We start from the raw sequence: 26,965 nt of genomic DNA, 5'->3' as shown, positions 1-26,965 counted from the left end.
GGATATGGCGGTAGCCCGCTTCTTCTTCCACGACCACATTGCCTTTCAAGCGGCTACGTAAGTGCGATCACCGATTCATCATTCATGTTTTCATCATACTAGTTCCCTTCTCATTAGTAAATTGCTTTCTTGAATAGGTCGGAATACTTCAAGGCCATGGTTAGGAAGATCAGGGAGTATGGTTCAACCTATACGCCCCCCTCATCCGAGAGCTTGCGCACTACATTGCTCGAGAAGGAGAAGCGCATTGTAGAGCAAGCGGCGGACAACACAAAGCGACAATGGGAGAGGAATGGAGTCTCCCTCATTGTGGATGGATGGAGAGACACGCGCAAGAGGAGTATTCATGGTGTGGTTGCATATTCCCGCAGAGAGATGTGCTTCATCTCATCTCATGATGCATCCGGCGCACAAGGAAGAGCGCGGATGTGCTTGCAGCGGAGTGGGCTACCACCATGGAGATCATTGGTCCCGAGCATGTAGTGGGCTTTGTTGCGGATGGGGAGCCTTCGAATAGGGCGGCGAGAGCTATCCTCCAAGGTATGTATGGACATGTCACAGTGTCCTTTTGTATGGCTCATTGCCTAAACAACCTCCTCAAGGACATAGGGGCATTGCCATAGATCAGCCCGCTCATTGAGGAGGCCAACATCATGGTCTCCTTTGTTCTCAAGCACCAACGACTTCGGCTTGAGTTCAACAAGAGGTCCTCTCTCTGTCTCCTAAAATATTCCGACACCTGGTTTACCTACAACTTCCTCATGTTTGGCCGGTTGAAGGATTGTAGTGGTGCTTTGAGGGGGCTTTTCCTAAGCGACACGTTTGTCGACATGCAAGAGTCACGTAAAAACACCGGCCGAGAGTGTAGGTTACAGGCGGATGACGCCTCTTGGTGGGAGAGTGAAGATCACGGATGCTATGGTGAGGGCCATAGTCCACCTACTGAGGATTGTAGACGCTACGCAACCATACATAGGCAAGGTCTACGAGGCCATGGATTGCATGATAGAGAAGTTGAAAGACTTTGTGCCTAACGGAAGACAAATACGAGGAGGTCCATGCCTTGTGTCTAGGAAGGTGGCATTCCTACTACTCTCCATTGCATGCAACAGCTTACGTGGTGGACCCAGAATTCCAAGGAAACAAGTGGGAGAGGTGAGCGCTGGTGGATGGAGGATCATCTTCGACCGTCTTGTGCTTGATGCATCAGCTAGGCGCATGGCTCCTATGGTTGTCATGATGCACAGATCGACCGCTCCAAAGTTGGTGCCGCTCTATGGTGAGAGGACTTTGGTTCCGATGGACCACAGCTACAACAGCTAGCCATTCGCATACAAGCTGTCAGCTCCTCTTTGTTAAAGCAACTTTAAAGCGCCTATAACCACATTGCCTCTAGGAAGAGGAACCGACTAGGGATAGAGCGTGCCAATGACCTTGTCTTCGTCAGCAAGAACTTGCGAATGATTTGCAAGAGCGTGACCAAGAAGGCAAATCCCTTCACTGAGTGGGAGATGAGTCAACAAGAAGAGCAACAAGAGGATGAGGTGCAGCAACAGCATGCCAGTGAGGATGAGCTTGATGTTCCTTTGGCACAAGCTACCCATGGCCATGAGGCGAGCACTTCACGTGGATCATTCATGGATCATGATTCATGGGCCTTACTACTTAGCTCTAAGCTTTAGCACTTTTGAGTCTTTCCATGCTTGAGCCTTTTTCGTCTTTCCATGTATTGTGCCTCCTTAAGGCTTAGTCCTGACTCTTGAGTCATTTTGTATCTACTTGATACAATCAACACCTTCACTCTTCGATCGGCGTATTTTGTTAATATGACTCAAAATCTTACCATTTTAGTGTAAATTCGCGCTCATTTTGATGTACTTCCACAGTAGAATAAGCATAGAGTAGAAAAACTTTTTAAAAAAGTGTCGTTCCCTCCCCTGTCCCAGTTCCCTACTTATGGCCGTCCCCCGTCTTGTTCCCGTCCCCCGTCCCTTGTGACTATGAATGCCGTGCATGGGATAAAGAGGCCTTTTTTATGCTGTCCAGCTACTGCAATCTGGCCAACTGACAAGCATAAGGTTGTTGGCCTGCTGTAAATGCTAGCCGATTGGCATATGAATGCCCCAATGCTTTGTTAGCTAGCCCATGCTGTTGCCCAAGACTTGTTGTCCAGGACTGTGGATAGCCCTTGGACAAGCCAATAAAGCCAAGGGCTGGCCCATAGGCAAAGCCATGCTTTAGACTTAATGCTATTGATGCATACCTACTTCTAGGGCTGACTCTACATGCACTATCTGATGAATTCTCCAAGTGGGTTAAGAGGACTGACTGTCGATTGACCTCTAAGGCTCGAAGACTGACCTACGTAGCTCGTGCCTCACTGTCCCTGGACTGAGGGCTCACAATGGGGTCACAACGTACGACAAATATTCCTATAAAATGTTGCAATGATGATCATGCCAGTCTGTCAAATGTTACAATGATGATCATGCCAGTCTGTCACTGTGTACCCCAGTGCACGGTGCATGTGACATACACTCAAGTCGCATAGGAAGAGCTATGACATCACCCCATTGATTCAAAAGAGATTTTGGCACAAACTTTGGCACTCATACAAGAGGAGCCAGATCTCCCACTTCTTTTGGTTATTCTTACACGATGGCCTTCCCATTAATCCATGGAGGGCTATTTTTGGAGTAGACCGTGCCTCCCCAAATGCGCGATAGTTTCCAGAACAGTGCAACATTGTATATGGGGGTGTAGATTTTCTCAAAGGATTTGGGGCTCTATAGCTCAGCTTATTTGCAAATTGAGGACAGATACCATTTATGTTACTTGGGGTGCTATTGCTTGGCTCACTCAATCTAGTCCACAAATATTTTTTCAAGGCAGGGGTCTGAACACTGCCATAATGAGGTGTGGCCCCACGCTACATGCTACTAGATATTCCTCTTACACAGTATAGACCAAATCTGCAGAGGATTGATATGTGGGAGCTCATTGCCAGTATCACAGCTTGGCAGATTATGAGGGCTAGATGCACAGAAGCTATTGAGGGCATTCAGATATATGACACTCAGTGCATTTGTACCATATGGGGAGATACTATTCACTCTTATGGCCACATGGGCTCATATATAGGGACCATTGTTACGACCCTGTGTTGTTCCCTGGATAGAAAGCAGGTGGGCACAGGCACGGGCACGGGATGGACAATGTGAATGGCATTGGTCTGAATTTGAGAAGGGAACTCATGTGTGGACAGTCCAAGTGTGAAGAGGACAAAAGGATTTTGAGTTTATAAGGTTTTATAACCTTTGATGTTAAAATAATATTATTTACTTGAAGGCATGCATTTTTGCTATCTGCTTTTGGCTTTTTGGAGAAAGCGAATCGCATCCAAGTTTATAAAGCGAAGGTTGGCAAAATTCGGGGGGGGTCGTCATTGTGGTGGCGTGTAAGCATGTGGTGCTTCTTCTCCATGGATGGCATGGTCGTTGGCACACGGCAACCAAGGCACAGCAAGTGGCAAGGCAAGGCTTTGGTTGGGGGTGCACGACATTAGCCAGTCGTATGGACTCAGGGTAGGCGGTGCAGGAGATGGGTGCACGGCTGCAGCCAGTCGCCACAAAAGCAAGCCAGCGCAGGCATATCTCAGCCTTGGCCAGTCGCCAAAAAGCATAGGCAACTTCAGAGCAGCAGCGCAGGCGGGATGGGCTGCAGGAAGCACCGGGCTGAATACACTTCCTTCCATCTCTCCCTTGGAAGGGGATTGGCGGGCTACAGGAAAGCGCAAGGCTGGACGGGGCTCGCTTCCTTTCTCTCTCTCTCTCTCTCTTGCAATCCGGCAGGTAGGACTTTGTGGCTACGCAGGACAGCAAGGGTAGGCCGGCGACTGCAGGATAGGAAGCGCACATGTGGGCTGTCGTTGTGCGCACCTCCATGTTGCTCTCAGCTGCAGGTTCTCTCTCTCATGTGGGCGCACGCTCGCATGTATGTATGTATATCAGTGGGCGCTCGTACGCGCGCATGGGTTGTTGGAGGAGGCACTGTTGATCTCGACTATTGTTGTGGCAGCTTTGTGTGGGTTGTACGGCCGCGCAGGATTGCTGTTGGTGCTCCTGCTGATGTTGTACGACAGTGCTGTTGTTTATAAACCATGGGGGGCAGGTGGCGGTAGCCTTATTTCCCAAACCTTTTTGGTGCAGGAGACGAGAGATAGGCTTTTCTCTCTCTCTCTCTGGGTTATGGAAAAGCACAGGGTATTGCTATGGAAAACAAACAACCCTAGGTTTTGGCACCGTGATTGGATGGTATATCTGTCATGGAAACAGGACATTGGTTTTCAAGAGGAAACAGGACTTTGGTATCGAGGATACACGTCTTTGGTTTATCGGATACAGGTCTTTGGTTTATCAGATACAGTTCTTTGGTTTCATGTGGAAAGCATGTCTTTGGATTCATGTGAACAGGTCGTAGTCTTCTCGAGGTTACATGCAAGCTTTGACTTTAGGGAAGGACATATGGTTTGGTACAGCCCTACTGCCGTTTGGGAAAGGGTTTGAGGGATCCATGGTAGAGATGGAGAAGACCTTTTCAAGCAGGGAGGTGTTGTACAGGTGTGCCTTCTCTATGGTATGTTGTGCTGTGATAACGAGAGTTCCTATTTGGAAGTCTTGGGTGAAACTATAAGGGAGCATATTGGTGGAGGATTCTACAAGTTGTACTTTGTACTCAAATTTGATCAAGTAAAGAAATACCGCAAGGGACACCACTGCGTTTTGGGGCCAATCGGTGTCCTTGTACTATTTGCAGGAGCACTCTAGCTCCCCCTGTTTTGTTTCCTTTTCCAGGTCCCCATGGGTGATGAAGTGTTTTGTGTGCGAGTGTTTGTTTCACCGCCCGTCAAGTTTTTGAAAGCCGGTTTCAACCATCCAGATCTGTGCAAGCAAAACGCACTGTTTTCAAGAGAGTGGGTTCAAGGGATCTTTTTCTCATCGACCCCGACAAGACTCTCTTGGCACCTTTGTGCCCCATATTGGTTTAGATCAACCTACATTTTGGGATGAGTTTTTTTTTTTGTTTGTGGAAGCCGGGATTTCGTATATTCTATTCATAGTTAATAGAAGTCTCCTTTCTAGACAAAAAAAAACTAAATCCATCCGAGTTTGTTGCAAGTTATAAATAGATTGCTGAGGAGGAACTTATCCAGATTTGCTCAATCTACCCTTACTCCAAACAATGAAAAAAATACAGCAATCAATGCGACGCTGATGCCCAAAAAACCAAATGTTTCCCATTTCCAAATTTGTACAAGTCATTCAACAGGCATTGGTCCAATTATTAGGTATCGACCTGGCATGAGCTTCTGAGGTTGTTGATTCAGTGTCCAAATTGAATGATAAGTTGGCTGACTGTGGAGGCAGTATGCGCATCCATACAAGAATTTTTCGTAATAACATTCCACGAGATCCAACAGAGGAAAGAAAGGCCTCATAGCGAGGCACAGCTTGCTGTGCTGCAATCCAAATAGGCAGGTAATCCTCTTTTTCTTCCTCAGTAAGCGTGTCTGCGATGATACCTGATAGATCGTCATCCACATCTGGCTTTAGAGGTTCTTTTAGCCACTCTGTGATCTCCTCCGCCCAACTCCTTGACCCATGATTTTCTCTAGATTGCTTCAACTTCTGCAAGATGTTAACAAAGCATGCAATACATTTTTCAAAAAAATTGGAAGCCCTTTAAATTGAAAAACTACCTTAAATTGAGAACCATGTATTTGAAGCTCACAGCCTCAATGACCTTAAGGTGATGCTTGAAAGAAAAACGATCATATTATTCACAAAGCAACCTGTAACAGAAGTTTCAACTCTTCCAAACAACCAGCACAGTTTGGCACGAACCTGATTGATCCATGTGCCTGCACGGAAGAGAGGTCTTGACAACCAATTGAAGATCTTACGCAATAGAAGAGACTGTATATAGTCCAACTTTGCCCCAAATAAAAGGCCTTCCTGCCGTTCAGCAGCATAACCCCGCCTGTATCTCAAGGAGCCAAAAAGCAATCCATTAAACAAGCATTTCACTATTCAAAGAAACAGCCCATTGTATTTGCGCATAAAAACTCTTCCAGGGGCAAGAGAAGCATCTAACTTCCGCAATACAATAATTCTCCTTCTTAGTGATTAGATTTTGTGAGTTAATTTCTTTATAAGCAGTTGGTGGCCTATAAACAGCCAAACCTCCTGTATGCATTGCATAACACCACCAAAGAAGGCCCACAAAAGCAAAGAAGCACCACAAGAGAGACCCACACTGGGAAACGGGAAATAAGGGAAGAGGGAAGGGGGTGAATGGGGTTCTTTCCTTGAGCTATGAACAATAAATAGAAGTTTCAGAGTGGCACAAGGAGCTGCAGAAGGGGGAGCCCAGGACATACCACCGGAGGAGTGGTTATGCAGACTATGCACAACTGGAGAGGTAGGCACTATTGTTTAGATGCCCACTTTATCATCTAACATGAGGAAAGTTTCACTATCTCTTCAAAGAAGGGTTTTGTTCAGGAGTCATAGAGCTAGAGCTCCCACACGCAAGCCCCTCCCCCTCCCCCTCCCGCTTCCCCTTTGAGCCCTCACACCTGCACCCCCTGCATGTGCACCAACCCCCATTCGCCTAACCATTTCCTTTTCTCCCCATTTTCTCCTTCACACCCCTGCCCATAGGTGCAGGAAACGTGCGTTTCTCTACTTAGAAACGTGGAAACACGTTTCTTCGAGTACGTTGGACTCGAAACATTGAGAAACGTTCGCGATTCAGTTGTCACAGTGACACGTGTTAAAAAAACAGAAAAAAACCGTGCAGCATTGTTTCTCTACTTTCGTTGAGTTAAAACTTAACTTTTTAATACTATGGTTTGAAGATAATGTTTATTGAAGAACTTGTGATTTAAAATGTTCTATGCGATTCTGTTTTTTTTACACGTCACACAACTACTACTAGCTGGCAGCTAGTAGTAACTGGAGGGGGCCCAACGCTAGAAGCGAGCTATGTCCAAAACCTCTAGTAGCTGCTCGTCATTCTTGCACACTGCCCCCTTGAAAACTTTGCAACACACAAGTTCTCCATAGTGTACCTTCCAGTTCCAGTTTCATTTTCTAGGTGCCAGTAGTATCATCTTTATTTTTCATTTTCTGGGTTTTTTTATCCAGACATTGTATCAGATCCACCATGATGTAACTTTTGGTCTCATAGGTCATTATGGCCTTTTGAAGACGTTAATATAACATTTCATTTCATTCTCTCTCTCTCTCTCTCTCTCTCTCTCTCTCTCTCTCTCTCTCTCTCTCTCTCTCTCTCTCTCTCTCTCTCAGCACTTTATTCATGCGAGAGACATGCTGGCAGAGCTTCTAGCAGTGATGTTCAATCGTGCTATGTGCGAAGGCTTACCCGAGACTTGGAGTAGGTCCACCATCGTGCCTATCTTCAAGTCAGGGGACCCTATGGAGCCAGGGAATTATCGCACTATTATGATTGGTCACACACTAGCACGATTGTATGCATCCATTCTTGAGCAGCAGTTGAGTAGATGGGCAGAGAGAGAGGGCATTCGAGCAGAGGGGCAGGCAGGGTTCAGGAGAGGTTTCTCTACTCTTGACCACATCTTGACTCTGCGGGCCATTATTGAGGAGGGCAGGTCGCATGGGCGACGGATTTATTGTAGCTTTGTGGATTTCCGCAAAGCATTTGATACAGTGCCCAGAGCCAGATTGATGAGGCGATTACAGGAGATGGGGGTACCCACAGAGCTCATATGGGGGATTATGGCTTTATATAGATCAGTTGCAGGACAGGTACGCACCCCAAAGGGGGTCTCTACTTTGGTTCACTCCACTATAGGAGTGAAGCAAGGTTGCCCGTTATCTCTTTCATTGTTTGGTATGTATGTGGATGAGGCTTCTAACTACATTGAGAGATTGGGGGACAGAGGAGCCCAGCTAGCAGGTACATGGATCCCACTAATGTTATATGCTGATGATATTGTGTTGATCTCTGACTCCCCTGAGGGTATGCAGCGTCATCTGGATGCTTTACATGAGTTTGCACATGATAGTGGATTGTCTGTCAACCTTGGCAAAACCAAGGTTATGGTGCTTAACACCACGCCACAGTGGGTTAGGCGATCAGCTTCCACATTTACATATGGGCAGGAGATTGTGGAGTATACAGATGCATATACATATCTTGGGGTAGTATTCAGTGGGCCAGTGTTTTCGATGAGGAGAGCAGCAGAGACTAGATTGACTAGAGCACATGCAGCCCTGGGTGGTTTGGAGAGGATGTGTTCGCAGGTTCAGTTTCAGGAACCTCGAACGAAACTTTGGGTTTTTGACACTCTAGTGACATCAGCTATGCTTTATGGAGTGCAGATATGGGGACCTTTAGTGGGCCATCACAGCGCACGCGGGTGGAGAGGTATGGAGAGGCCTTTGGTATCTATGATTGCTAGGATTATTAGAGCCAAGGCCGTGGTACCTCATGAGATTATTCGAGCAGAGCTGGCGGCTGCCCCTCTGGTGATTGAGGCTCTTACGAGATCAGTCTCCTACATACATGGCTTGTGGGATCTCCCCCGAGACAGATATGCACGCCTCGCCCTGGAGTCCTCCCGACAGTTAGCTTTACAGGGAGACACAGCTTGTTGGTATGGACAGATGACATCTTGGTTCCAGGCACATGGTTTTAGCATGGACAGATTGCCTCCCTTCCAGTATTCTCTGGAGGCACCCTCTCTCACTCTCACACGGACAGAGATTACCAGACTCATCCGTCACGATTTAGTTCAGCTGGACATTAGGAGGACATGGATACAACCGACTGAGGAGCTGGGCACGAAGATGGCTTTCTACAGAGAGCATTTTGTTTAGCTCACAGCAGATGGTTTTGTGATCAGACCCAGTTACATGGATGTACACTTGTCTCATGCAGTACGATGTGCTATTGGTCAGATTCGCACATCCTCACACCAGCTTGAGATTGAGATTGGCCGATATAGAGGTATACCAGCTGAGGCCAGGATATGCCGAGTATGCCATGGGGAGCCAGAGACAGAGCTGCATTATATATGCCATTGTACTGCATACTATGAGATACGTGGTCGTTTCCACTGTTTATTCAGAGAGGGTTTTGGACCACTTTCGAGAGTCATGGGGTACCAGGACCAGAGGTGTTTGGGATTGTTCTTGCTTGAGCTGCGGAGACATAGAGATAGCCTGCTTAGGCACACAGAGAGCCAGACTCAGAGGCACATTACAGACTTCTTTAGTCCAGCCATCACTGCGCCAGATGGACCACAGCAGCAACAGGACATGGATACCGCCCACACCAGAGGTACACTGATTGATCGTGCGATTGAGCTTGGGTGGTCCAGACGCCCACGACTACGGAGGAGGGCATCCCAGCATAGACGGAGGTTGCAGCGGCGGATTCGGATTATTCTTGCGAGGCATGCGGGACACCCAGTCAGGGTGCTGACCACAGAGGATATTGAGGAGATCCGCCAGTGTCCGATGAGGCACATATTATGAGATGGAGGCACCTCCATAGTGTACCCCTCCGTCCCACATGATATTGTATCCCCTGACTATATTCCACTCACCTCCATAGCGTACCCCCCCCCCCTCACTATATTCACACCCTATAAGGGTTTCTGTTTACCTTCCAGTTCCAGTTTCATTTTCTAGGTGCCAGTAGTATCATCTTTATTTTTCATTTTCTGGGGGGGTTTTTTTTTTTTTAATCCAGACATTGTATCAGATCCACCATGATGTAACTTTTCGTCTCATAGGTCATTGTGGCCTTTTGAAGACATTAATATAACATTTCATTTCTCTCATGGCCCTCGCCCACGGCCACACCACCACAGGAGGATCCAGGCCATCATCTCCCATCATCGCAGGACCTTCTCGCGCCGGCTCAGTTTTACCACCTTGAGCACCATGTCCCAGCGGCCCATGAGGGATGTATTAGGGTGATATGAGAGATCTATGCTCATGTACCTCGATCAAATTTTATAGTTCTAGATTTTTCTTATCTTTCTTTACTATACCTCATGGATATATGATGCAACCTTTTGGTCTCATAGGTCATTTTGGCCTTTTGAAGACGTTAATACAACTCTCTCTCTCTCTTCTTCCCATTTCGCCTCTGCCCCACCTCTCTCCCATTTCGCCCCTGTGCCCAGTTCGCTTCTTCCCATTTCGCCCCTGCCCAGTTCGCATTTCGCCTCTGCCCAGTTCGCTTCCCCTTTCGCCTCTCCCATTTCGCCCCTGTGCCAAGTTCGCTTCTTCCCATTTCGCCTCTGCCCCGCCTCTCTCCCATTTCGCCCCTGTGCCCAGTTCGCTTCTTCCCATTTCGCCCCTGCCCAGTTCGCATTTCGCCTCTGCCCAGTTCGCTTCCCCTTTCGCCTCTCCCATTTCGCCCCTGTGCCCAGTTCGCTTCTTCCCATTTCGCCCCTGCCCAGTTCGCATTTCGCCTCTGCCCAGTTCGCTTCCCCTTTCGCCTCTCCCATTTCGCCCCTGTGCCCAGTTCGCTTCTTCCCATTTCGCCTCTGCCCCGCCTCTCCCATTTCGCCCCTGCCTGCCCTGTACGCCGCACAGTTCTGCTGGCAATGGCCAGTCTATCTATCCGTTAGGCTGTGCGGCCCCCTTTCCCCACCCACCCTTGCTCATGGCCAGTCTATCTATCCGTTAGGCTGTGCGGCCCTTCTTTTGCCCACCCACCCTTCTTTTGCCCACCCACCCTTGCTCAGGCCCCCAAGGCAGCAGCATAACTCTCTCTCTCTCGCTTCTTCCATGGCTTCCCCCTTGCGCAACCCGATGAAGCCGACCTGTATGGTCACAGACAAGAGGATAACAAATGTGGAAAAGGAAATGAAGGAATGGAAGGCAGAGATGGAGGGATGGTGGAAGGAGAAAACCAACTTTCTCCAAATGGTATTCAATGAGGGTAAGCGGTGGAAAGAGGAGGAGGAGGACCTCTTAGCGGAAGTCAAAGACCTTCACGGGGAAGTCAACACGCTCAAAGGCGTAATTTCAGCTCTTCAGAGGGAGCTTGCAGAGGCCAAGGCAAATGGTGGACTTGAAGAAGGTGAAATTCAGCCATCAATGATAGAAGAGCTCAAGGTTATCAAAGAACAAGTACGGGCAATTAAGGAAGAAGAGAAGCAACATGAAGCAAAGACTTCCTCATGGGTGGAAGTCATCACCAAGACGCAAAAGAAGATGGATGAAGCGGAGAAGTGGATAGAGGTCGCCAAGAAGGGTAAAGGTAAGGAAATAACAACCCCTACACCTACAATCATTAACATGACTTTGGAAGAGGAACAACGAAGACGTACACGTGCTTTGCATGTGAGGATTACCGGCCTTAAAGACACGGATAAAGTTGAAGAGGAGGTGAAAGAGCTTATGGTGTTGATGGGGATTGACAGTCCGGCACACGCAAAAGCTTGGAGAGTGGGCAAAAAAAGCGGAGGCAACGGGGAAACATCAAAGGAAAGAGCTCTCATACTTCGCTTCCCCTCTATTGAGGCGAAGAAGGAGTTCTTGAAGAGACGACCCACTTTAAAGAATACAGGCATTTTTCTTGGTGATGATCTTACTCTTTCACAGCTTGCACATATGAAGGAAGTTATGCCAGAGATTAGAGCGGCAAGAGAAAAGGGAAAGATAGCATTTTATAGAGAAGGGAGGGTGGTCATCGTGGAGCGACGCTCTACATGACGGTGCGAGACCTATGGGACCAAATTAAAGCTGGCAGCCTGGAACTGCAATGGATCCCTCAGACTTGATGTAGGTGCCTTTGAGGACAGCTTTAGAGATAGAGATATAGTCTTCTACTCGGAGACTCACCAGGCTCCTGGTCAGATGATGCCACAGGTGACAGGATACAGATGGGAGACAGCTTGCAGAGCAGGGACGAGATCGGTACACAGTAGTAGAGGATCAGGAGGGGTGGCAGTTCTTTTCAGGGAGGAGCTGCAACCGCTTATACACATCATTCGGAGAGATGATCAGGCCAGATATATGTGGGTGAGACTGAGGGCCGACACAGGCAGATTCCTGTATATTGCCATATGCTATTTTGCTCCTAGTACATCGACATATGCAGCACCTAGAGGACAGTCTCCTTTCTCTGTGCTAGATGATGACATATGGGAGTTCTCTAGGGATGGAGACATCATCCTGTTAGGGGACTTTAATGCCCGGACGGGCAACCGCCAGACAGCCTTTTATGATACCTCGGAGGAGATGCTGAGAGAGCTGGACACTCTGGATATGGGATTAGACAGACGCTCACAAGATGTGGAGTGCACAGAGTATGGGAGATATTTGGTAGATATGGGGACTGCACATGGGTTGGCCATACTTAATGGCTTGCAGAGGTTTCCGTCAGCAGCTGGATTTACTTGCTTTCCACATAGACATGGTGCTAGCACAGTGGATTATGTTATGGCTATGCCCAGCTTTGTTTCATGCATTGAGGACTTCACAGTTGGATCTCGGCCCATTGGGGTAGTAGTGGATCATGCATTGTTGACATTGACTATCTCTTTTCACTTTACCACAGCTCAGAGGACACGAGGGGCAGATCACACTCGATATACTTTTACCTCGGAGACTGATGCTGTCTACACAGATGGGATTTATAAACGTCTGTACACAGAGGAGCCAGGGAGACCTTTGGAGGAGTTGACCCATATACTGACAGAGACTTTACATGATGCAGCGAGAGAGGCATATCCACATACTCAGCCTGGACAGAGACAGCGTTCTAGATGTATGCCCCAGAACAGCTGGTATGATGAGGAGTGCAGAGAGACCAGAGCCCGACTGCAGCGGGAGGTTGCTTTGGGAGTCACTACTCACCGACAGTCACGTATTGCCTTCCGACGTCTTGTGCGAAGGAAGAAGCGGGCCGGCCTTGCTCAGCTAGAGCAGGAATTATACCAGCTGTTCTTCAGCCAGGATTCGAGGGAGGCTTGGCGTCTGTTTCATGAGTCCTCCCCCCCTGCTTTGGCCATCACTTCTACAGAGGTCTGGGGTAGTTATGCAGCATCTCTATATACAGTTCCTGGACAGACACCTTTTCCTGACCCGCCAGCACCATGCCCACAGACATGTACCTTCTTTACCGCAGAGATGGTAAGGAAGGCCATTGATAGGATGAAGACTGGGAGAGCATATGATCATGATGGATTGGTCGCTGAGCACTTTATTCATGCGAGAGACATGCTGGCAGAGCTTCTAGCAGTGATGTTCAATCGTGCTATGTGCGAAGGCTTACCCGAGACTTGGAGTAGGTCCACCATCGTGCCTATCTTCAAGTCAGGGGACCCTATGGAGCCAGGGAATTATCGCACTATTATGATTGGTCACACACTAGCACGATTGTATGCATCCATTCTTGAGCAGCAGTTGAGTAGATGGGCAGAGAGAGAGGGCATTCGAGCAGAGGGGCAGGCAGGGTTCAGGAGAGGTTTCTCTACTCTTGACCACATCTTGACTCTGCGGGCCATTATTGAGGAGGGCAGGTCGCATGGGCGACGGATTTATTGTAGCTTTGTGGATTTCCGCAAAGCATTTGATACAGTGCCCAGAGCCAGATTGATGAGGCGATTACAGGAGATGGGGGTAACCACAGAGCTCATATGGGGGATTATGGCTTTATATAGATCAGTTGCAGGACAGGTACGCACCCCAGAGGGGGTCTCTACTTTGGTTCACTGCACTATAGGAGTGAAGCAAGGTTGCCCGTTATCTCCTTCACTGTTTGGTATGTATGTGGATGAGGCTTCTGACTACATTGAGAGATTGGGGGACAGAGGAGCCCAGCTAGCAGGTACATGAATCCCACTACTGTTATATGCTGATGATATTGTGTTGATCTCTAATTCCCCTGAGGGTATGCAGCGTCATCTGGATGCTTTACATGAGTTTGCACATGATAGTGGATTGTCTGTCAACCTTGGCAAAACCAAGGTTATGGTGTTTAACACCACGCCACAGTGGGTTAGGCGATCAGCTTCCACATTTACATATGGGCAAGAGATTGTGGAGTATACAGATGCATATACATATCTTGGGGTAGTATTCAGTGGGCCAGTGGTTTCGATCAGGAGAGCAGCAGAGACTAGATTGACTAGAGCACATACAGCCCTAGGTGGTTTGGAGAGGATGTGTTCGCAGGTTCAGTTTCAGGAACCTCGAACGAAACTTTGGCTTTTTGACACTCTAGTGACATCAGCTATGCTTTATGGAGTGCAGATATGGGGACCTTCAGTGGGCCATCACAGCGCAGGCGGGTGGAGAGGTATGGAGAGGCCTTTGGTATCTATGATTGCTAGGATTATTAGAGCCAAGGCCGTGGTACCTCATGAGATTATTCGAGCAGAGCTGGCGGCTGCCCCTCTGGTGATTGAGGCTCTTACGAGATCAGTCTCCTACATACATGGCTTGTGGGATCTCCCTCGAGACAGATATGCACGCCTCGCCCTGGAGTCCTCCCGACAGTTAGCTTTACAGGGAGACACGGCTTGTTGGTATGGACAGATGACATCTTGGTTCCAGGCACATGGTTTTAGCATGGACAGATTGCCTCCCTTCCAGTATTCTCTGGAGGCACCCTCTCTCACTCTCACACGGACAGAGATTACCAGACTCATCCGTCACGATTTAGTTCAGCTGGACATTACAGCCGACTGAGGAGCTGGGCACGAAGATGGCTTTCTACAGAGAGCATTTTCTTCAGCTCACAGCAGATGGTTTTGTGATCAGACCCAGTTACATGGATGTACACTTGTCTCATGCAGTACGATGTGCTATTGGTCAGATTCGCACATCCTCACACCAGCTTGAGATTGAGATGGGCCGATATAGAGGTATACCAGCTGAGGCCAGGATATGCCGAGTATGCGATGGGGAGCCAGAGACAGAGCTGCATTATATATGCCATTGTACTGCATACTATGAGATACGTGGTCGTTTCCACTGTTTATTCAGAAAGGGTTTTGGACCACTTTCCAGAGTCATGGGGTACCAGGACCAGAGGTGTTTGGGATTGTTCTTGCTTGAGCTGCGGAGACATAGAGATAGCTTGCTTAGGCGCACAGAGAGCCAGACTCAGAGGCACATTACAGATTTCTTTAGTCCAGCCATCACTACGCCAGATGGACCACAGCAGCAGCAGGACATGGATACCGCCCACACCAGGGGTACACTGATTGATCGTGCGATTGAGCTTGGGTGGTCCAGACGCCCACGACTACGGAGGGGGGCATCCCAGCATAGACGGAGGTTGCAGCGGCAGATTTGGATTATTCTTGCGAGGCATGCGGGACACCCAGTCAGGGTGCTGACCACAGAGGATATTGAGGAGATCCGCCAGTGTCCGATGCTGCACATATTATGAGATGGAGGCACCTCCATAGTGTACCCCTCCGTCCCACATGATATTGTATCCCCTCACTATACTCCACTCACCTCCATAGCGTACCCCCCCCCCCCCCCCCCCCCCCTCGCTATATTCCAGTTCCAGTTTCATTTTCTAGGTGCCGGTAGTATCATCTTTATTTTTCATTTTCTGGGTTTTTTTATCCAGACATTGTATCAAATCCACCATGATGTAACTTTTGGTCTCATAGGTCATTATGGCCTTTTGAAGACGTTAATATAACATTTCATTTCATTTCATTTCTCTCGCGCCAGCCCCCCCCACCCCCCCACCACCCCCTCTGCGCCAGCCCTCCCTCCCGCCCTCTCTCCCGCCAGCACCCCTGCCCTCTCTCTCTCTCTCTCTCTCTCCTCTGTTTGCTTTCTCCCCGCTGCTCCCTATTCGCCACCCTCTCCTCTGTTCGCTACTGTCGCCGCCGCCTTCTCCCTGGGCCGCCCCTGCTCACCGCCGCCTTCTCCCTGCTGCTCTCTGTCCTCTACTACTAGTCAAAGAGAATAAGAAGACATCCGATTCCAACCTCAATGAGGTGGAGAACAAACTACACCGGCACATCATGGCCCTCGAAGCACGGGTCACAGGCCTTGAACAAGAGAACACAGCACTCAAGGAGGAGGTGAGTGCATTGAAAGTGGAACTGGTAGCCGTCAAGAACACCGAGAAGGAAGAAGGGGAGATCAATGAGAACACTCTCACGGCCATCAAAGAAGAGATCTCCAAGGAGATCACAAAGGACATGGGAGGGAAAACTCGAAGCCAAGCAGTCAGGATGGGTTGAGGTGGTGAAGAAGAACATCCGCAAAGAAGTGAGGGAGGAGACTCAAAGGGAATAACATTCACACCACCATTGAGGAGGAGAAGATGAGGTATGCCCACCGCCTCAACATTTGAGTCACAGGTATAGCCGAGACACCCAACTCCACTCCCGAGAAAGATGGACAGCTTCTATGCATGAAGCTAGGCTACAGGGCAGAGGACCCTCTCCCTTTCACCAAAGCATGGAGAGCCGGGAAAGACTCAACACGCAAGCGAGCCCTCATCCTACAGTTTGCAGGAGAGACGGAGAGGGTCACCTTCATGAGGAAGAGGGTCATACTACGAGGCTTAGAGGGAGCTCCTATTTTCTTGGATGAGGATCTCACGAGGATGCAGCTAGAGCATAGGAAGCTTGCATGCCATGAGTCTTACACGCGAGGAGAGAAGGCAAGAAGGCCTTCTATCGAGATGGTCGGGTCATCATTGATGGCCGGCCCATGGATTAGCGGTTTGGGGCCTATGGGACACAGACCAGGCCACTGACAGAGATACACATGGCAGTATGGAACTGTAATGGTTCACTATGGGTGCAGCCTGGACGACTGGAGCATGTTATGGTAGGGAGAGACATCATACTTCTGACAGAGACACATCAGAGCCCAGAGAGAGGGCTACCTCGAGTAGAGGGATTCCAGTGTCAGCATACAGGAGGACCACACGCCAGGGTACCTCGAGAGGGTTGGGGGGAGTAGCAGTTCTATTCAGACGGGAGCTACAGGGGAGACTGAGAGTGGTAGCACAAGATCCAGAGGCTAGATACATGTGGATCAGCTTACAGCTCTCACAGGACAGGGTAATATACATAGCCCTATGTTACTTTCCTCCATCAGGATCCTCCTATGTCATTACAGAGGACATGCCACAGGAGGAGGAGACAGGAGCCTCGCCATACACTTGTCTGTCAGAGGAGATTATGCATTATTCTACACTAGGGAAAGTATTTCTTACGGGTGACTTCAATGCCCACACACAGAGCAGACAGTGTGAGGTGTATGACTATGATGACATGGAGATCCTCCACCCTGTGGATCCAGAGGAGATAGGGCCTAGTCAGGCATCAGAGGACACTGGACTAAATAGAGGACATTATGGGGACCACTTACTAGAGTGGAGGAGCCAAGCATCGTCTCGTTATTTATTATAACGGGATGCTACAGTGGCCGGGATCAGGAGGGCAGACATGCTTCCCACATGGGGGTCATACACGGACCGGAGGCACGGTGCTGGATTTCATTATGGGATCTTTGGAGGCATCAACCAGCCCCCCACAAACCGACGCCACACACTACCATCTACTTCACACATGACATGGCAGACATATACACTGGCAGAGTAGAGGATGGGCTCCTACTCATGGATCCCCTTGCACATATGGATGCCATTACAGCCCAGCTAACATCACTCCTACACACGGCTGCATTACAGAGCTTCCCACATCGTGTCCACTCACGAGAGCCTGCGAGATCTGGGCCTATGCCCCAGAACAGATGGTATGATGACGAGTGCAGAGCCCTATACTCACGGCTCCGCATACAGAGAGCCTTGGGAGCCATCACAGAGCAGGAGTCGAGGAGAGGGATGAGGAGACTTACTCGCCACAAAAGGCGGGCCTTCGCAGAGATACAGGAGCTAGAGATCTTTCATTTCTTCATGAGTAGGGATAGCCCTATTTCATGGCGGCACTTCAGAGAGCGCCGGACACCGACACCCATTGCAGACCCACGGGCATGGCACACATATGCAGAGGGCCTATACCACGCCCCACAGCAGCCACCTATACCTCAGCCACCACAGAAGCCTCGACCTACCACAGCTAGCTTCTTTACCAATTCGATGGTAAAGGAAGCTATCCGCCGCCTACAGCATGGACGGGCCGCCGACGGTATGGGCCTACAAGGTGAGCATCTCATATATGCAGTAGATTCTTTGGCTCTTTTTCTTGCACACCTATTTAACAAGGCACTAGCAGAGGGTTTGCCTACGGAGTGGACGATGCACACCATTGTGCCGATTCACAAAACAGGGGATATGCTCGAGATCCGAGCAACTACAGGACGGTTATGGTTGGCCACGCGCTGACCAAACTCTATGGTGCAGTGTTGGAGCAAGAGCTTAGCTTATATGCTGAGCGAGCAGGTTTACGCTCTTCAGGGCAGGCAGGCTTCAGGAGAGCTTTCTCTACCACTGACCATGTATTCACTTTGAGATGTATGATTGATCAGGCCAGAGTGAGGAAGAGAAAGCTCTATTGCTGCTCTGTGGATTTCTGCAAGGCATTTGACACAGTACCACGAGAGAGGCTCTTTCAGCGCCTGCAGTCTCTTGGCATACCAGCAGATATGACATGGGGCATCTATGCATTATATGAGCAGGTTTTTGGGCGAGTTAGATGCCCAGGAGGTATATCCGAGACTATTGCTAGCACCATTGGTGTGAAGCAAGGATGCCCACTTTCCCCCACGCTATTTGGGTTATACATTGATGAGGTGGCTGACTTCATTACACGGAGAGGCGGACATGGAGTTGATCTAGCAGGTACCTCAGTACATATTATGCTTTATGCTGATGATATCGTATTAGTGTCTGAGTCTCCAAGAGGTCTACAACAGCATCTACATGCACTCGATGATTTCTGCACCTAGAGGGGTCTTACTATGAACCTTGGGAAAACCAAGGTTATGGTCTTTCATACATCGAGATTGGGCAGGAGTCAGCTGACATTCACTCTCGCAGGACGCCAGGTGGAGGTGGTGACATCATACGTGTACCTAGGGGTTACGTTCTCTACAGCAGCCACGTGCTTCACCATGGGTTCAGCAGCCAGAGCCAGATTGACACGGGGATATGCAGCATAGCAGAGCTTGCTACGCCTCCTATGATGGTAAAGCCATATTCCAAACTATATGCCTGCTAGACAGATTCAGAGAGATGCCACAGGACAGATTGTCATACAGAGGTTTTGAGGCATCTAGACAGCTGGCTGAGGCAGGAAACAGAGGATCATGGTATGCAGAGGTCACACATTGGTTCTCACAGCATGGCCTAGACATGGATCATCTACCACCATTCCAATATGACAGGGATGCACCACATATCCGTCTCTCTCATAGTGAGAGGAACAGAGTATTCAGACAGGACCTATGGCAGCTCTATACACGAGAGACATGGATATCACCTACACAGCCTCTTCCACCGAAGATGCTATACTACAGAGATCACTTCATGAGTATCACTGATGATGGATTTATAGAGAGGCCTAGATACATGGAGGGCTTTTTACCACACGGCTCCCGAGTAGCTGTTGGTCAGCTTAGAGTCTCATCACATCGATTGGAGATCGAGACTCGCAGAGCAGCACGGATCCCCCGAGAGGAGAGGGTATGCAGATTGTGCGGAGAGGAGGTGGAGAGTGAGGAGCATTATGTATGCAGATGCAGAGCATATACAGCCATCAGAGAGAGATATCCCATTTTATTCAGAGAGCCACATTCCCTACGCCAGATCTTTGAGGCAGCAGACCAACGCATACTGGGAAGATTCATTATAGACATACAGCATCACAGAGCGACATCATTACAGGCTCAGACAACTCCAGAGGGAGGACGACAAACACAGATTACCACATTTTTTCAGAGATCCACCCCACTCCCAGCCCCTACACAGCAAGGAATTACTCTCCAGAGAGCAGAGACACTCAGAGCCTGCAGGAGACAGAGGACACCTGGCTTTCGGACACCACGCCTATACCAGAGAGAGATGACAGAGATCAGAGCTCAGTTTCACAGAGAGGGTGCGGAGTGACTGGCTCGCTTCAAAGCAGACCCAGGCATTTTCTTCAGGGAGCTGTGGACACCCCCTTCATTGATGTATACCATTTTATACCCCCAGTATGGTACAGGATGGAGCTAGCTAGGGTGCATATCATGATTGTATACTCCATGCATATAGCTTTGCATTCTCCTAGTAGTAGAGCTCCATCACCTCCCCCACTCATTGTACTTATTGCACACCCAGATTCAGCTTTTTTAGTTCAGTACTTTTTCATTTTGTTGGGATGACAGAGGATACCCCACACAGGTACAGTGATTTGTCTCATAGGCCGAGTTCGGTCTTTTGGAAGACGTTAATAAAATCTCTCTCTCTCTCTCTCTCTCTCTCTCTCTCTCTCTCTCTCCCCCCCCCCCGCGCCTCCCCTCCTGCCCGCCAGCCCCTTGCTCTGTCTGTTGCGCATACCCTTTCTGCCCGCTACACCCCCCCCCCCCTCTTTGCTGTGCCTCCTCCCCTCTCTGCCCGTCGGCCCCTGCGCCCCCCTTCCTCCTACCCGCCGGCCCCTCGCCTCCTCTCCTCTCTCTCTCCCCCCTGTCCTCTCAGCCCCCGCCGCGTGTTTACCCCCCCCCCCCCCCCTTCTTTTGCTATCCTCCTACCCCCGCCTGCACACCTGACACCACCCATGCATTCTCCTGCCCCCGCCTGCACACGCAGCCCCGCCATTGCCCTACTGCTGAATCTTTTCTCTACATGGCTTTACCCCCCTCCTGCTGCTATTTCGCGCTGAGCGCAGGTGTCATGGATTAAATTCCTGTCCATTGGCTGTGGGAAGTACTGCAAAAAGTCATGGCCAAGACCAGAGTTAAAGAGGAGCTCGTGAAGGTGGAGGACAAGCTCAGCACAATTATCAAAGAAAACAAGAAGATGGTCGACTCTTCCGTTGCCGCAATCATAAACCGCCTCTCCAAACTCGAGAAAGGATTTGACAAAATCCAAAAGCTCGAAGAGAGAACATCCAGGGAAGAGGCTGAGATTTCAACCCTAAAGGAGGAACTAGTGGAGGCCAAATTGCATGCTAAAAGTCAAGCGGCTGAAATCTCAGCCCTCAAAAAGGAGTTAGAAACCACTTCACAAGGCAAGCTTGAGGATGGAAAATTTCAGCCCTCCTTGATTGAAGAGCTGAATACCATCAAGGAACAAATGAGGATCATTCGAGAGGAGGAGGAGCAACATAAAGAGAAGACATCTTCATGGGTGGAGGTGATCACAGAGACACAAAAGAAGATGGACGAGGCGGAGAAATGGATCGAGGTCACCAAGAAAGGGAAAGGTAAAGAATCGCCACCCATCCCCACTCCCACCATCATCAACATGACCCTTGAAGAGAAGCAAAGGAGGAAGACCCGGGCCTTACATGTACGAGTGTCCGGTCTAAAAGACCATGATGATGCAGAAGGGGAAACCAAGGAGCTCTTCTCTATGATGGGCATTGAAGCCGCGCACACAAAGGTATGGAGAGTGGGAAAGAAGAGAGAAGGTAGTGGTGAATCTTCTAAGGAGAGAGCACTTATCATTCGTTTCCCCTCCATGGAAGCGACGAGGGACTTCTTGAAGAGACGTCCTATACTCAAGAAGACGGGAATATTTCTTGGAGATGACCTCACTCTCGCAGCTTGCCCACATGAAAGAAGTTATGCCTGAGATAAGGGCAGCCCGAGAGAAAGAGAAAGTGGCCTTCTATAGAGATGGTAGCGTGGTGATTATGGAAAGGCGCTCTTCATGACGGCACGAGACCTATGGGACTACATTCCAAGTTGCTACTTGGAATTGTAATGGATCTCTACGCCTTGATGTAGGGGCTTTTGAGGATAGTTCCACTGGGAGGGACATCGGCATGGTGTTGGGACAGGTCTCCAGACACACTCGTTATACCTTTACGAGGGAGACTGACACCATGTACACACATGAGATATACAGACGCTTATGTGCCGAGGAACCGGGACGGCCATTAGATGAGCTCACTCAGATATTGATATAGAGATGCTTCATGCTGCAACATCAGCATCAGAGGCATATCCCCATAGTCAACCTACATTAAGACGATCTGGGAACATGCCCTAGAACAGTTGGTATGATTAGGAGTGCAGAGAGATGAGGATCAAATTACAGAGAGAGGTGCTCATGGGTGTTACCACTCACAGACAGTCACGGATTACCTTTCGGCGCCTAGTGCGACGGAAGAAGAGGGCTTATCTTGCTCAGTTAGAGAAAGATTTGTATCAGTTATTTATGAGTCAGGACTCAGGCGAGGCATGGAGACTATTCCATGAGCATTCACCATCACCAGCCATTACCTCCACAGAGATTTGGAGTGAGTATGCAGCATCCCTATACACAGCACCAGGACAGCTACCCCTGCCAGACCCATCAGAGCCATGACATGTGCTTTCTTAACTGCTGAGATGGTAAGGAAAGCTATTGACATGATGAGGACTCGGAGAGCATATGATCATGATGGTTTGGTAGCAGAGCACTTTATTCATGCCATGCAGAGCTTATTGCTGTGATGTTTAACCGAGCCATGTGTGAGGGTTTTCCTGAGACTTGGAATATGTCCACGATTAGGCCTATCTTCAAGTCAGGGGATCCCATGCTTCCTGGGAATTATCGTACCATCATGATTGGTCACACATTGGCTAGATTATATGCATCTATTCTTGAGCAAGAGTTGAGTAGATGGGCATAGAGAGAGGGCATACGTGCATCAGGGCAAGCAGGGTTCACGAGAGGTTTCTCCACTCTTGACCATATCTTGACACTCAGAGCTATTATTGAGGAGGCCAGATCATATGGCAGGAGGATTTATTGTTGCTTTGTGGATTTCCGCAAAGCTTTTGACACAGTACCGAGAGCCAGATTGATGCGTAGACTACAGGAGATGGGAGTGCCCACAGAGCTGATTTGGGGAATCATGGCTTTATACAGGACAGTTGTGGGGCAGGCACGTGCTACTCAGGGTATATCTGAGATGGTTCACTCCACTATTGGGGTGAAACAGGGCTGCCCCCTTTCTCCCACCTTATTTGGGATGTATGTGGATGAGGTTTCGGACTATGTAGAGCGGGAGGGTGACAGAGGAGCACAGCTACCAGGGACATGGATTCCGTTGTTATTGTATGCTGATGATATTGTGTTGATCTCAGATTCTCCAGAGGGGATGCAGCGTCATTTGGATGCATTGCACACGTTTGCACAGGACAGTAGATTGTCTGTTAATCCTGGTAAAACCAAGGTGATGGTGTTTAACACCACACCACAGTGGGTTAGGAGGTCAGCACCCACCTTTACATATGGTCAGGAGACAGTGGAGTATACAAGTGCATATACTTACCTTGGTGTGGTTTTTAGTGGCCCACTATTTTCCTTGAGGAGAGCAGCGGAGACCAGATTGACCAAAGCTTATGCAGCATTGGGGAGACTAGAAAGGATGTGTTCGCAGGTTCAGTTTCAGGAACCTCGAACAAAGCTCTGGCTCTTTGACACTTTGGTCACTTCAGCCATGCTATATGGAGTGGAGATATGGGGACCCTCAGTGGATCACCACAGTCGAGCTGGTAGCACTGATGGATGGAGATCTATGGAGAGGCCCTTGGTTTCTATGATTTCCCGGATGATTAGGGCCAAGGCCTCCGTACCACATGATATTATCCGTGCAGAGATGGCTGCCCCCCCATTGGTAGTAGAGGCACTCACTCGATCACTCTCCTTTATACATAGCACTTGGGCTCTCCCTGGAGACAGATATGCTCGCTTAGCCCTGGAGTCTTCACAACAATTGGCATCACACGGAGACGGATCATGTTGGTATGCACAGATGACAGCTTGGTTCCAACTACATGGCTTTAGTATGGACAGGCTACCTCCATTTCAGTACTCCTTGGATGCACCCTCCCTCTTTCTCACACCGGTAGAGATTACCAGACTTATCAAGCAAGACTTGACTCAGCTGGACACTAGGAGGACATGGATACAGCCAACACACGAGCTTGGTACGAAGATGGCTTTCTATAGAGATCATCTTCTCCAACTCACGGAGGATGGGTTTGTGATTAGACCCAGCTACATGGATAATCATCTTTCTCATGGGGTACGGTGTGCTATTGGTCAAATGCGCACATCCTCACACCAACTAGAGATTGAGACTGGCAGATTCAGAGCAGTACCAGTTGAGGCCAGGATTTGTCAGTTGTGTCAGATGGAGCCAGAGACAGAGTAACATTACATATGTCACTGTCCAGTATATTATGAGATACGAGGCCGTTTTCACTACCTGTTCAGAGAGGGTTTCGGACCACTTTCCAGAGTCATGAGATACCAGGATCAGAGATGCCTCCGATTATACTTGCTGGAGCTGCAGAGACATAGAGAGGGTCTCTTGAGAGCCAGGGGATCAGAGAGGGAGAGACACCTATAGAGGCAGATTACAGACTTCTTTCGACCAGAGATTGAGCAGTTAGGTCAGCAGGCAGCGTATAGCCGCACCAGAGGTACACTGATTGATCGGGCTATAGAGTTGGGGCGGTCCAGGCGCCCCAAGATGAGAGGCCCATCTCCACACCGGCGGAGACTACAGAGATGGCTGCCCCCCCATTGGTAGTAGAGGCACTCACTCGATCAGTCTCCTTTACATAGCACTTGGGCTCTCCCTAGAGACAGATATGCCCGCTTAGCCCTGGAGTCTTCACGACAGTTGGCATCACAGGGAGACGGATCATGTTGGTATGTACAGATGACAGCTTGGTTCCAACTGCATGGCTTTAGTATGGACAGGCTATCCCACAGAGGTACACTGATTTGTCTCATAGGCCGAGTTCGGTCTTTTGGAAGACGTTAATAAAATCCTTCTTTCTTTCTTTCTTTCTCTCTCACACGGGCAGAGATTACCAGACTTATCAGGCAGGACTTGACTCCGCTGGACACTAGGAGGACATGGATACAGCCAACACACGAGCTTGGTATGAAGATGGCTTTCTATAGAGATCATCTTCTCCAGCTCACGGAGGATGGGTTTGTGATTAGACTCAGCTACATGGATACTCATCTTTCTCATGGGGTACGGTGTGCTATTGGTCAGATGCGCACATCCTCACACCAGCTAGAGATTGAGACTGACAGATTCAGAGCAGTACCAGCTGAGGCCAAGATTTGTCACTTGTGCCAGATGGAGCCAGAGACAGAGTAACTTTACATATGTCACTGTCCAGTATATTATGAGATACAAGGCCGTTTTCACTGCCTGTTTAGAGAGGGTTTCGGACCACTTTTCCAGAGTCATGAGATACCAGGATCAGAGATGCCTCGGATTATACTTGCTCGAGCTGCGTAGACATAGAGATGGTCTCTTGAGAGGGAGGGGATCAGAGAGGGAGAGACACCTACAGAGGCAGATTACAGACTTCTTTCGACCAGAGATTGAGCAGTCAGGCCAGCAAGCATTGCAGCTAGCCCCAAAGTATAGCCGCACTAGAGGTACACTTATTGATCGGGCTATAGAGCTGGGGTGGTCCAGGCGCCCGCAGATGAGAGGCCCATCTCGACACCGGCGGAGACTACAACAGAGGATCAAGACCATACTAGCACGGCATGGGAGACGTCCAGTCAGAGTACTCACCATGGAGGACATTGAGGATATCCGCCATCGACCGATGAGAGACATCTTTGAATAGTGATGTATATGATGCTTACCTTTGTTGCTGGAATTTTCCTTCCCAGATGCTATCCATTAGGAGCTCCTAGTACCTTACTTTTCCTCATAGTTGTTGTTTGAGTTTCAGTTAGTTGTTTAGTTGCTTTAGCTTTTCTTACACAGACATTGTATCAGATCCACCAATTGTTGTAACCTTTTTGGTCTCATAGGTCATTTTGGCCTTTTGAGGACGTTAATATATCATCTCATTTCTCTCTCTCTCTCTCTCTCTCTCTCTCTCTCTCTCTCTCTCATACATGTGGATCAGCTTACAGCTCTCACAAGACAGGGTTATATACATAGCCCTATGTTACTTTCCTCCATCAGGATCCTCCTATGTCATTACAGAGGACATGCCACAGGAGGAGGGGACAGGAGCCTCGCCATACACTTCTCTGTCAGAGGAGATTATGCATTATTCTTTACTAGGGGAGGTATTTCTTACGGGTGACCTCAATGCCCACACACAGAGCAGACAGTCTGAGGTGTATGACTATGAAGACATGGAGATCCTCCACCCTGTGGTTCCAGAGGAGATAGGGGCTAGTCGGGCATCAGAGGACACTAAACCAGACAGAGGACATTATGGGAACCACTTACTAGAGTTGGGAGCCAGGGATCGTCTAGTTATTTATAACGGGATGCTACAGTGGCCGGGATCAGGAGGGCTGACATGCTTCCCACATGGGAGTCATACACAGAACGGAGGCACGGTGGTAGACTACATTATGGGGTCTTTGGAGGCATCACAGCTTGTCACCTCATTCTCCATCCCACCTCGTCCTATTGGGGGAGATCATACATACATGGCATTTTCACTAGCCAGATCACCAGTATCACCAGCCCCCCACATACCGACGCCACACACTACCACCTACTTCACACATGCCATGGTAGACATAAACACTGGCAAAGTAGAGGATGGGCTCCTACTCATGGATCCCCTGGCACCTATGGATACCATGACATCCCAGCTGGCATCACTCCTACACACGGCTGCATTACAGAGCTTCCCACATCGTGTCCACTCACGAGAGCCTGCGAGATCTGGGACTATGCCCCAGAACAGATGGTATGATGACGAGTGCAGAGCCCTATACTCACGGCTCCGCATACAGAGAGCCTTGG

At 49.1% G+C, this 26,965-nt stretch overlaps 2 protein-coding genes across 2 annotated transcripts in view; one reads left to right on the top strand and one right to left on the bottom strand.

Moving 5' to 3' along the window:
* LOC147632347 (DUF3754 family protein, putative (DUF3754)) overlaps window positions 1-26,965 on the bottom strand; it is a 155,425-nt gene that overhangs the window by 86,707 nt on the left and 41,753 nt on the right. The window contains exons 4-5 of the mRNA XM_086807168.1: window positions 5,904-6,039; window positions 5,356-5,687 (exon numbers count right to left, since the gene is read on the bottom strand). Of these exons, the coding sequence (XP_086663294.1) occupies window positions 5,356-5,687; window positions 5,904-6,039 (468 nt within the window). The remainder of the gene's footprint in view (window positions 1-5,355; window positions 5,688-5,903; window positions 6,040-26,965) is intronic.
* On the top strand, window positions 19,252-20,195 carry LOC147632348 (uncharacterized). Its single transcript, XM_086806844.1, has one exon. The coding sequence runs from the start codon at window positions 19,252-19,254 to the stop codon at window positions 20,122-20,124; it is 873 nt and encodes a 290-aa protein (XP_086662970.1). The 3' UTR covers window positions 20,125-20,195.

The sequence above is a fragment of the Cibotium barometz genome, chromosome 13, assembly GCF_041138505.1.
Source record: "Cibotium barometz isolate CiBa-2024 chromosome 13, ASM4113850v1, whole genome shotgun sequence".
Lineage (NCBI taxonomy): Eukaryota > Viridiplantae > Streptophyta > Polypodiopsida > Cyatheales > Cibotiaceae > Cibotium > Cibotium barometz.
This window is presented reverse-complemented; position numbering and strand designations above follow the sequence as displayed.